General features: G+C 30.9%; 1 protein-coding gene across 14 annotated transcripts in view; it reads left to right on the top strand.

Annotated features, from left to right (window-relative positions):
• LOC107371074 (plasma membrane calcium-transporting ATPase 1) overlaps nt 1-12,761 on the top strand; it is a 44,737-nt gene that overhangs the window by 16,459 nt on the left and 15,517 nt on the right. For all 14 annotated transcript variants that reach the window (XM_089267950.1, XM_089267948.1, XM_089267947.1 and 11 more), the window contains one exon: nt 11,895-12,401. In XM_089267950.1, coding sequence (XP_089124076.1) covers nt 11,895-12,401 — 507 coding nt within the window. The remainder of the gene's footprint in view (nt 1-11,894; nt 12,402-12,761) is intronic.

Raw genomic sequence — 12,761 nt, 5'->3', positions numbered from 1 at the left:
CTATTTAAAAAACAGTTAAATCGCCATAAATTTTGATTAAATTATGATTTATTATCAAGATATCGATCATGAAATTGTTGCAAAACTTATCATGTATGTTTTGACTTCATAATGTTCTTAAGAGTTTATCATTTTTTTATTCATTCAAACTTTTCTTTTCAACTATTCATTTTCACCTTTCTTTCTCCACTTTTTTTCATGGGAAATTTGTGCTCCAGCTCGAGGTGTTAGTTACAATTATATATTCAAATTATCGATTATTTTCCATGCAATATCAAAGACGATAGTTATGAGTTTCTAGATTCATTATCTTACTTTTGATAAAACATATAAAACTATTTTTACCTCAATATTGTTTGAAGAGAGAAAGAAAATTTGTTGTCTAATTTTTGGCTTTTCATGCGCCAGAATGATTCATCAATCATGAAAATTTTGGTTACTTTTCGGATTATTGATATCCACAGGACCACCTAAATTGGCTTGTCATGTATAGTCAATGAAAATAATAACGATCCAATGATACTGATGATGATGACAGAGTGATCCGTTCTTGGAACTTAGCAAAAAGTGAAATTGAGATTGAATCATAGTTAACTGATTTTATGACATCTGAATAGCCTTTCATTTCATATTTAATCCATATAAGCATAGAAACTTGTCAGCATCATTTGTAACAATTTTGCCTCTCCATTTTAATTGAAACAGTTGATCTGCACACAAAGCTGAGTAAAGTTGCGTTTCAAGGGTCAACCTCTTAATCAGATAATCTGGTCTTGAAACACAGTGAATAACAGGAATTAGTCGATTCTTTCACCATTAAATGTGGTCAAATATATTGATGATAAAGCAATCAAACTGATGGCCAACAATAGAAACTTATTGACATTAAATCCAGTATAAATTGAGTCAATTTTGCTCTGTATGCCAATGATTTCCATCATGTTTCATGAGCTAAACTAGAAATTGGTTCACAAATTGTTGAACCAGTTTACATGTTCATCTATGAACATTGAACACAGTTTCTCAAAGTTAACTGTACCATACATTTGACGTAAAAACATGAACCAAACAAAAAGCCAAAATCGTTTGGATTAACTTGAGAAAAGGGAAAGAAAAAAAAGATTTTCTCCTCATTTTTGGGTTTCATTGTTAAATGAACCTCATCTTATCCCTGAAGAATATTATTATTTCAAATTTACTTGTGTGTCAAAAATTGATTCAACTATGCGAAAAGGTATATTCTCATCTTTTCTCATCTCTTCTCATCGTTTAAACTCATTTTTCATCTTGATCCTTCTGTCTATCGCTTAACTTTTACTCATCCACTTCCGCTACTTAACAAAAATATCCGGTCCCAGAAAAAAACTATTTATGCTGTTTTTCTGGTGTCAGTTTTACTTGAATCAGCAATCATGTTGAAATTATGATAATGATGATGATGTACCCAGCAACCTTTTAGGTCATGAGGTATATCATATTTTGTTTTTTTATCCTCATCTGAATTTTGTTCAATATCAGACAATTCCCTTAGACTTTCCCCTTTCATCTGAAGACTCTTCTAAACAGATTCATCATCATCATTATGATTTCACAGGAGTACAGGAACATCATGATCTTGGTTTTTTTCTTCTTCTCCATCTTCTTCCTTCTCCTTCTCAAAGTTACACTAACAATGCAACGATTGATGAACTGTCAAGCTCTAATAGACTTTCACTTTGACTTTCATTTTACCCAATTCATCTTTAGTCTGCATTCATTCATATATCCTTCTTATCATGTAAAAAAATTGTTGAAAAGCCTTGAAAACAAAAAAATTGTTTCATTTCTACTCAATCTTAATCCTACTGTAAACCAAAATGTAGCCTTTTAACTTAATCTCTCATCTATTCAAGTTTTACATTTACACACACAGCTCAATTTGTTTAAGTTTACTTGAAAACCTTTCTTTCGACTTTTCACAATCAGTTTACAGTTTTATTTTTATATCAACTGATGAATATTTCTCTGAAGAGGAATTTCAAGTTGTAAATGGTTGCAGAGGAAAAAAAAGAGAAATGAAAGTTGTGTTTTCACACAAAATCACTTCTTCTGTGTTAATATTATTATCCTGATGAAATACCCATGAGAGAGTGAATACAACATTCTCTTTGAAACCTCTCAACTAACATTTTATTCAGTATGAAGACAAAAAATCGTTACACAAGATTCAAAGTCTAACCATTTTTAATCACATAAAACATCATTATTGTTGTAATTTTTTTCGCTTCTTCTCATTATGATTATATCTGATTCCATTATTTTGGCTAATAATATGATGATCAGTATCATCATCATCATCATCATAATCATAATCATAAAATTATTATAAACATCTTTCAATCTCGTATAACTTATGCTTTGTTCATTTCTTATTCTGATTATATCTTAACAAATGATTCTTGTTCGTTTACTATGTTACCATTAACGTTTGACTCTTTATTCCCTCTCTCTCTCTCTTCCTTGTCATCACAACCATCATGATGATGATGATCATCTCCGTCCCTCTTGTTCCGTTGAAACAAAAACAAAAGTATACCATTGGCTATCCTTGTTTTGACTGATTGATGTAAATGATTGGTTGATTTTTTATCAATCTGGTTGAAGCATTCATTGATCGTAAGGGAATCTGTTATAGTTACGGTCCAAGGGAAGCGTAATGGAGCGAAAAGGCCGAGAATGAGTGTTTCCTTTCAATCATGCGTCAAAATGTTACTTGAACAGTTAGTTATGAACCAAAGCAGACAAAATCTCAACGATTAAGTTATAAAGCAAATCATGGATACCTTTGATTCACATCTTTGTTACAAAAACTAACCTTTCCTTTCAACTAAATAATCCTTAAAAAGTTGCTTTATTTAATGTTGACTCAACATTATTTTACTAATTTGTGATTTTCATTCATCAATTCATTTGATGATGAAAACTCAAAATTCATTGTCTTCATTTCCTTGAAAAAAAAGTAAAGCAATAATCATAGAGCATTTAATATGCAATAGTTGTATAAGTGGATGATGCTCTTAAAACTTTGCTACTTAACATTCAGAATACATTGAACTATGGTTTGCTTGACAAATCAAGTCAAATCAAATAAGGAGTCAGAAAAATTGATTGGTTAACTGTAAAACGGATAGTAAACAAATGATGGTTGTATATCAGATTGCCGGACAAGCAGGATCAACTGAATGATGAAGCAAAAACTTAGGCATGATTAGCTTGATGAGACTATCATCTTCTCTCTTCTCAATCTTCTTCCCTTTACTCAGTTTAGTGAACAATTTATCCTTTAAGTTAAGCTTTGAAAAGGGATCGATCACAAAGAGAGAGCACAAAAAATATTTAGATTGTTTCCCAGTCCAATGCTATTAAACATTGGAAGCCATGTTGACTCATTCTCAATGCATACTTTTACTCAATGGATTCCCAGTAATTCTTAATCGATCTTCTCCTTTCTCTTTCTCATTCTCTCTCTCTTCATCTTTATTATCTTCACCAATCTAAATTTAACTTTTTACCCTTTTCCTACACTTCATCTTGATCATCATCATCTTTACTATCTCCTTATCCCTTGCACTTTTACTCTCCTGGTTAAACATTTTCACTCATTTATTTCCGTTAAAATGTTCCCAACAATTGCTATCAAAATTATTCTCATTCCCAATACATTTTTAAATCTCATTTTTCGTCTCATCAAACATTTTCAGATGGTTGAAATAATTAACCTTCGTTACTCTTTTCCCATTTGATAAGTAATGTTAAGTAATGGCAATTATATCCAACGAAAATCGCCTCTTTTTACCTTTAATTTTCAGTTGAACAAAGATCATTGATCGACGTTAATAGCACGTTAAGGGTTTGCTCAATTAAGAAAAAAGCAACATTTCACTCTCAAGTTAAACATTTTACTCATAATTCTAGGTTTTTCACATTATTTTCACCATTTCTTCAACATTTGACTAACTTTCTCAATGAAGAGAATAATTTATCACTACTTAAGCCATGAAATAAACAAAACCCATGAAAGTAAAAGTTAGAAAAAAAACATTGCCTTCAGAAGATTTCAGATTCTCTATCAAATTAGCTTTTCACACAAGAAGATGCAATTGATGTTTCAGTATCTTTCAAAGTTATGGTATCTTGGAAAGTTGCATGAGAAAAGGCATGAATATGATGAAGATTCGGGGAGTTAAAATTTAGCCAAACAGAAAGTTTGCTGATTCAAGTTATGTCCTAAATTGTGATTCAATAGCCTTGAGCAATATCTTCATTGCTCTGTTATCATCTTGTCTGATGTGTGTTATCTCGATAAGTGTTTAAGTGTCTTCAATTGGTCTTCAATATTATCCAGTAACCAATTTCATTTTCTTTCTTTACTCAAATTATTCCATGATACTATTTCGATTGATGTTTATGTTATTTGTGTGTGTGTTTGTTTTCACTTGTTTTGTTTTTTCAATTTTATTTGATTTTCAGTGAATATAAACCTCTGAACAAGAAACAGTAAAACTCTGAAGTAGTCACAAGAAACAATCAGAAACAGATTGAATTGAAACAACGATGAGAGATGATAATGATGATTGCATGTGTGTGTGTGTGTGAGTAACAAGAAAAATAATAATGCAAATAAGATTTGATAAAAAGCAAGAATCACAAATTAGTTAAATCAATAGTAAATCAATATTGGTAATAATGTTCAATTGTCATTGCCTGTTTGGTTGAATGACTTATTCAACCTTCCACTTTAATATCAAACTCTATTACATATGACTGAGTACAATTGAATTTAAAATTAGATTTCAAGAAAGGTTTGCCCGTTCAGTTTATCTTGGAAAATGTAAAATGTTTTAATTTACAATTTCGCTTCACTTACTCTTTCTATTAATAATGATGATGATTATTCCTGATTCTTTGGCTAGTTTCTTTGTGCTTTTTTTAGGATCTTGTCATTTCTCATTTCATCACCATCATCATCATGTTTCCCTTTTCTGATTCTCATTTGGCTTCTTCATCATCATCATTAGCAAGAAAACCTTTTAATTGATTGCAGTCTAAATTATAAAATTAAAATCATAATTTTCACTTTTCATGTGCAACTCTAATCTTCAACTTATTACCACTTTACTGAAAATTAAGCAAATCTTGAACATTTTGTTAACCTTTTTGTTTTTTTCATTTACTCAGACAATTCTTGTTGTCTCATGAAATGGCGATAATTGTTGAATTGTGCATTTTATCCACTTTTTATCCTCTATATTTCATATCACTTTTACGTTTCATTTATACTCAATTATCTAATATTTTCATGGCGATAATGTTTGATGTAATCTCTACTCATGTAAAAAATGTACCTTGAAACTTTTCTTCACCCTTTCTATTATTCATTGATTTAAGAGTAATTCATTTCTTGGCTTTTTCTCTCCCATTCACTTTTACTTTCAATTTGCCTGATTACGATTCCTATTCGTGATTAGAATCAATTTGATAGTGCGGATTTATGGTCATCAAAATGTTCAATCATCACACGTAGGTGCAAATTATACCTCCCTTAAGGTTAATTGTAATTAAATTAATAATTGACTTTAACTCAGTCTTGGGAATTGGAAATATTTGTTCAATTGATGGACATTCATATGTTAATAAAGATTGATTGTGTAAAAGGTACCTTCAACTTTCATTGGAAAGTCAAAGAGTAAAATCCTGAACTTGAAACAATTTACATTCAAGCCAAATGTATCTTTTAGATGGATGGATGAAGCAAAAAAAGATAACCAAACATGAATCACAATTTAAAATTCATGGTGATAACATTTTGCTTATTTTTGATATTTTCATCTTCTCTTCGCATTTTGCTATTTCTATCTTCAGGCTATTGCTATGAATGTTCAAATCTTTCTGCTGTTTCAAGTTTTTCCCCTGTATGCTCATGATGACTAAAATACCGAAAAGGCAGACAGAGAAAGAAAGAGGAAAAAAAGTAATTCAAAAATAGCATCATAACGTTAGGAACAGACTAGAATAGCTGAGTTTACGACCCAGTTTTACTAACTGTGAAGAGGAAGATTACGAAGAAGAAGAAGATGAAAAGGCTGAGGAAGAAAAGTTCAGAATAAATTTAGTCTCGAGATTTGCCAGTTTTTGGGCCAAAGGTTGAACAAAACTCAGACCATCTTTATTATCATTATATTTTTTTCCTTCATCAACATAAGTCACTAACTTTATTTCAACATTTATATTCGTTTTTATCGTCATCTTGAACCAGTTTGTTTATATTGAGCTGAATTAAAATCTGTTGTATTTTAATGATAACTCTTTTCGTTTGATTCTCGTGTCATCAACTCATAACAATTGGGTAAAGAAGAAAAGAAAAATCTTTGTTTTTGGTCGATAATGAGATATTTAAGCGTTTTCCATCGAGACATTAGAGTTACTTATAGATAGCAATCGACAAACACACACACAGGACCAATCGATATGATCGATTAGCTGGTGAAAGTTGAAGAAAAGGATGAGAATGAAGGAGCAAAAAACAACTAGAAAACTCTTTTGTAAAAATATATCTTTACGTTTGTTCTCATTTTTTCTTCTTCTTTTCCTTCTTCTTTTTTGCTGCTTTCTTGTGCTTCGATGTTTTGTTCAAGAATAAGAAGATCAAGAGGATGAGAAGAAGAGCAAGATGAAATGTTATCAACTGAAAAGACATGAGTAAAAAGACGTGAGAAAAGATGAAATAAGTAAGAAAAAGTTCCAACCGATATGAGTTGCTCTTGATCGTCTTCATCTACTTTCCTTTCATCTTCATCTCTCTCTTTCGCCGTCTTTCTCATTCCTTTGATAAAACTTATGCATCTTTGGCATCCATTTTGCCTCATTTTTAATGATATCATTTCTTCATATTCATGTTTAATCGTTATTTTCATTGCCAGCCTTTGAATCAATTTTGTATTGAAAACATTTCAATCGACATTTTTAAATGTAAAAACAATTCACTCTTCACATCAAATATTGAATGTCATTATTAGTTATTTGTTTGTCTTTTTTTGCATCATTTTTGCTTTTCAATTTTTCCTCATCTTAACAGTAACATTGTATCACTGATGTTGAACTGTGATAAAATTGAATCTGATTACAGATGATAAGAAATTTTCCATTGTTGGAATTTTTATTTTCCCATTTTCCTCTCACAATTTCTCATGAGATGAAAGTTATCTGAATATGAAAGATTGAAGAATGACAATTCGAAGAAAAAATAAGGTGAAAAACCCATTTTCAATATCAATCTCTACAATAATTAGATTATTTCTGTACATCATGTTACGCAAAAATTCATTTCAAAATGCATTGAATTATTATTTTGTATTCAAATTTTTTCTTCTCTAATCAAAACAAAACCTGAGCGACAGGAAGAAATAAAAACCTGAAAAGTGCAATTGGAATGAAAAAATGGTGTAAAAAGTATGATTTTAATAAGGATAAACCAACAACTTTTGTTGAACCAAAATAATAGATATTATTATCAACGATAAATATCTTGGAGTAAAACTTGCAATTTTAAAATAAATAAACTTGCAGTTGAACTTAAAATGATAGTTTCATCGAAAGTTCTGAATTAAGTAATATACAAGATTTGTTTTCTTTCTTCCCTGTGTTTACTTGTTATTGTAAAAAAGTGTTTTGTCTAATTCCAACCTCTCATGGTTCAACTATTTCTGTATTCATTGAATAATACTGAATTTGCATTGAATTATGTCTACAATGTAAGTAGACCCTTTATCCCATCAAATTGAGGGCAAATTTGACCTTTCCTAGTTTACAAGAATAAATAATGGTTGAAATAGTCAACATGGTAAAATAACATGGAAATATGATCTGATGATTTGAAATGAAGCAAAAAAATCATGACGTAAATCGACTCCTGTCACTTGCAACTTCATTTCAATAATGATATTATTTTTTTCTCTCTTCTCCAGTTAAATTGCATAAGGCTAACCAATAAGATTATAAAGTTCATTTTTAAACTCATGATAAGAATAATAAATTTTTCATTATAATTCAACCTTTCTCTGTTTCTCCTTTTCAGTGAACAATGAATTAAACTTTCTTGATTACAAAAATATCTGCTTCTGTCATTTTTACCTTCAAAATTGAGAATGAAAAATATGAAAAAGAGAGGAACCATAAGAATGACAAGAAAAGTTCTTGTTATACCTTCAACTTTGAACACTTTCTGCTTTACTCTTTAAACGGACCAAACTTTTTTTTTCTCGGTCAAATTTTTGTCTTTCCAGGAAAAAGATTTGTTTACTTTCATTGTTTTCCCTCTTAAAACTCGATTCTTCTGATTCTTTGTTTTCATGATAGTCGCCTTACTGTGCCTTTGCAAGATAACAGCTTCTTGGTGATGAGAAAAAGAGAAAAAAATGTGAAAAAATAAGCTTTTCGTCTTCGCTGAAAATCACTTTAGCAGAATTGTTTTTTGACTCAAAACTTGTTCAACCGAAAATAACAAAAAGTATAAGAGAAGAGCTTATTTTTTAACCTTTTCATCTTCTCTCTTCTTCTCTTTCTCTCTCTTCCTCATTGTATCATGTTGACTGTGATGTTTCTCTTTTCATGGCTAAAATGATAATGTTGTTGTTGATGAAGATGAGAATGATTGTGATTGTGATACTGAAATTGAATGTTGAGGGCGGATAAAAGGTTATGGACTGCGTTTATCTTTCCATGCATTTTTGCCTTAAGCATTTGAAAAAAATATATGTTGACACACCATTATATTTGTTGTTGATCCGGGCCATCGTTGAATCTTAACAGAAAACAGGAAAGAAAAAAGATGAGGGAAAATCAATATCTTGATGGATACAAATGAAAGGCATACTCAGGAATACTCTTTTTCCCTGAATGTTCTGATGTTCCCCTTGTTCATCCTTTCATACTCATCATCATCACCATCATCATAATCATCAACTTTTTTTCTCTCTCTCTCTCTCTCCTTTTTATCCTATCCAGTTTCTTTTATCTTTTCCTCCTTTCTACCCTTCCCAGTCACTCCTTCCCAAGGAACCAAGCATCACTCACAAGTTTAACCTCCTTGTTCAAGTCTACACTGGTCTACACAAATATCGATGCTTTTCCTCATCCCTTATCTTCTCATTTTTCTCACTCTTTATGCGCCTGAGTAACAACTGAATTTGCTTTCTGTGCTTGATTTAGGTTTCATCAGCTAAAACCTCGTTTCTTGTTAACTAACATTACATTGATTTTATTTGGTTATCATCACTTTGCGCCCAGATAACCATCCATTTACCTTTACAAGATCATGATAATATTCATTGCTCATCATGAACGTGCTAACTTGCAGGTTATCTTTCCAATCATCTTCATCTTTTTTATTGATATTTTCTTGTACTTCTCTTAACCCAAATTATTAGAATGTGTTCTCTATTTATATTGCCTTAAGGCTGATATTGTTGTTGTGTTTTTTTTATTATTACGATGATCGTCGTCATGAAATAATTTTATTGCATTTCAATTGTTGGTTGCGAGTTGAAAGAGGAATCAATCATTTGCATTGATATCAAGTTGAATAACTAATCAGTAACTTTTCTCTAATTATTAAAGGAAACGTTTCATTTGAAACTTGCAATTTCAATCACTATCTTATAATGAATATTTGAAAGGAAACGAAAAGTGTTTCCTTTCTTTATATTTTTGCACTTCAAACTTACTTAAAACTCTCTGACGTACGAAGCTGACGTTTTTACTCTTTTTTTCCAGTTGATCGTTTTCTCTCTCCATTTTTATCTTCCTTATTCTTGTCTTGAGCGGTATTGAATTACTTGATGATACCTTTAAATTGATTGCCTTGACGAATCAAGTAGACTGAGCTGTCAACATTGATTCAATCTGAATAGTATGAGCAACTCCAAGGTCTCATGAATATTGACAAAGTAAATACAATAGTCTCTTACAAGCTCAATTTGTGTTATTGTTAAATATTTTTCAACCTTTTACAACCACCAAATGTAATAATATTTTTAGCTAAAAGAGTGAACAAAAAACGCGTGAAAATAAGCTGGAAAATTGTTTCAAAATTGAATAAAAAGATCTATAAAAGATTAAAAACGAGAGAAAATCAGAAGAAGAAGAAAAAACTGAACAATTGGGTGAAAAATGTGTTCATAGAAATGATTATTATTAATAAATAATTAATAGTTTTTCATGTTACCAGTTTTTTGGGACATTTTGCTCTATTACAGATTAATTGAGTGATTCAGTTTGCATAAGCATAATTGAGTTTGAGCAAACGATCCTTTTTGATAGGCTGATAATTCATCGTTTATTTCATTTCGGATTATTTGTGAATCGAGACTTGACCTGACCTTGTATCTTTCTTTCCTCTCTCTCTCTTTTTGTCTTCTCTTCATGCTCACTTCGTCTCTACTTTCATCTCTTTCTATTCAGATAACATTTTCATTGAATCAAGGCGCTTTACCTGGACTTGCATGTCAGCTAAAAATAGAATCATTTTGAGGCCAATATTGATTTTTATGTAACCTAGAAAAAAAAGAGAGTCAAGAGAAAAGGTGAGAAAGAGAAAGGAAGGAAAGAGGAAAATGATGAAAAGAAAGAAGGTAAAGAGATTCAGGCCATCTTGGAATGAAAAGGTAGCCCACCATTGATCCTTTTCAACAGTAAATTCCTATGGAATAGATTGCTGTTGAAGTTAACAGCAATCCTCTACACTTTATATCTAATCAATTCCTTGCTTATCATCTAATCATCATCTTCATCTTTTCCTTCTTGTCTTTCCTTTACCTCATTTTTTTATTCCCATTTTCACTTTGCTGACTTACCTTTTCATCTCATCTTTGGGTTAACCTTTTTTTCCCTGCTTCTCTCCTTCAACACTCAACCAGGTTTGCACCCAAATAACTCTGGTAAAATTATTGAATGCAATAATTTATCAATTTCTAGCTTCAACTTTTCATTCTCTTCATTTACTTGAATATCTATTTTCAGCTCATTTATTTCAACTTAGAAACCTCATTGTTTCCTTGTTATTCACTTTCTCTCTCCTTTTTATAACCTTTCATTCTGTACTTCAACCTAGTTACATGATACTTGATGACTTGACAATCTCAAAGTATTGAACAGTATTTTCCTCTTTCTTTTCTTTAATCACAAACTCAATTTTCATGTCATTTGTTTGCATATTTTGACTGCTTTATTGTTGATTTTAAACTCATTTTCCGATTAATATGATTGCATAAAAACACACAAACCATTCTTGAGATGATCTAAAAGGACAATATCTATTGGGACAAAGGGAAGACTCAATTACTTGATACATTGGAAGCCCTTAGGTTAAGGCTGATGAACGCTATTAACAAAAAAAACATCTCAATACAATATACTTTTCATCATCTATTACAAAATAAACTGTCCTGATCTATCAAATCGCTGTTGATTATCAATCATTGTTTATAGGTATTCTCTTAATGGCAATTCACTCATAAATCTCACTCCTTTTTTGACATTTCTTATTATTTATAATAAAATATCCAAAGGTAAACGAGAGAAAAGCAATAATCTGTTGAAAGGAAGTAAACAAAAAGTTATTCAACTTAAAGACGGCAATTTAAGAAAAAAAAGATTGAAAATGGATAAAAGTTCAGAAAACTGTTCAATGGTATTTTGATTTTAATTTAGATTCAACTGTACATTTTGTTTCCTCTTCACCAACTTTCCTCAATTATCAATATATTGAACGTTTTGTAGCAACGATGAACCAATTTTAACTCTTGATGTTTTATTTGATTAATAATTCTTGTCGTTTTTTTTCGTTTTTTTTTGTTCAGCCTCCTGATAATCCTGGTGAGCTTCCCAAACATGTTGGTAATAAAACCGAGTGCGCTTTATTGGGCTTTGTTCTTGCCCTTGGAAAAGACTATCAAACCAAACGGGATGAAATTCCGGAGGATAAATTGTACAAAGTGTATACTTTTAATTCAGTCCGTAAATCGATGAGCACGGTCATTCGAATCCCTGATGGTTTTCGTGTTTTCACAAAAGGAGCCTCTGAAATAGTCTTGAAAAGGTGTATGTTTATCTATGGAAAGGGAGGAAAAGTGGAAAGATTTTCGAAAGAAGATCAAGATAGAATGGTTAATGATGTAATTGAACCAATGGCCAGTTATGGTTTACGAACCATTTCCGTAGCATTTAAGGATTTTGTTAAGCGCAAGCCTCGAGCCTCAAATGAGGTTCAAATCGAAACAGAGCCAAATTGGGAAGATGAAGATTTTATCATCTCTCGATTAACATGTCTCTGTATACTTGGCATCGAAGATCCCGTCCGACCTGAGGTAAGCTTTTGTACATTAAAAGGAAAGATAATCAATGAGAGAATCCATTAAATTATCAATGGACTACTGAACGTGAAACGTGCTATTTATAGATGATGATGATGATGATTATTATGTTAATAATTATGTTGATGATGATGATGTGTTACTGATTAAAACAGATGCACAACTAAATAACCTTTATTTTGCTTGCAATTTAAGCAACCATGAAACCCTTTATTTGATTGCTCCATTGTTTTACCATTTACCAGTGGTGAACACATAAAATTTCATTTAATAATGCAAAACAATCTCATAACAATGATAATATAAATAGTAAATTTACAACGGCGCATGTTGAACGGTTCACAAACAAATCTA

Source organism: Tetranychus urticae, chromosome 2, assembly GCF_039701765.1.
Source record: "Tetranychus urticae isolate SD_2017Ah chromosome 2, NJAU_TeUrti_SD_1.0, whole genome shotgun sequence".
In the NCBI taxonomy this organism is placed as follows: domain Eukaryota; kingdom Metazoa; phylum Arthropoda; class Arachnida; order Trombidiformes; family Tetranychidae; genus Tetranychus; species Tetranychus urticae.
The sequence above is the reverse complement of the archived record's forward strand: the minus strand, read 5'-3'. Positions and strand labels throughout refer to the sequence as shown.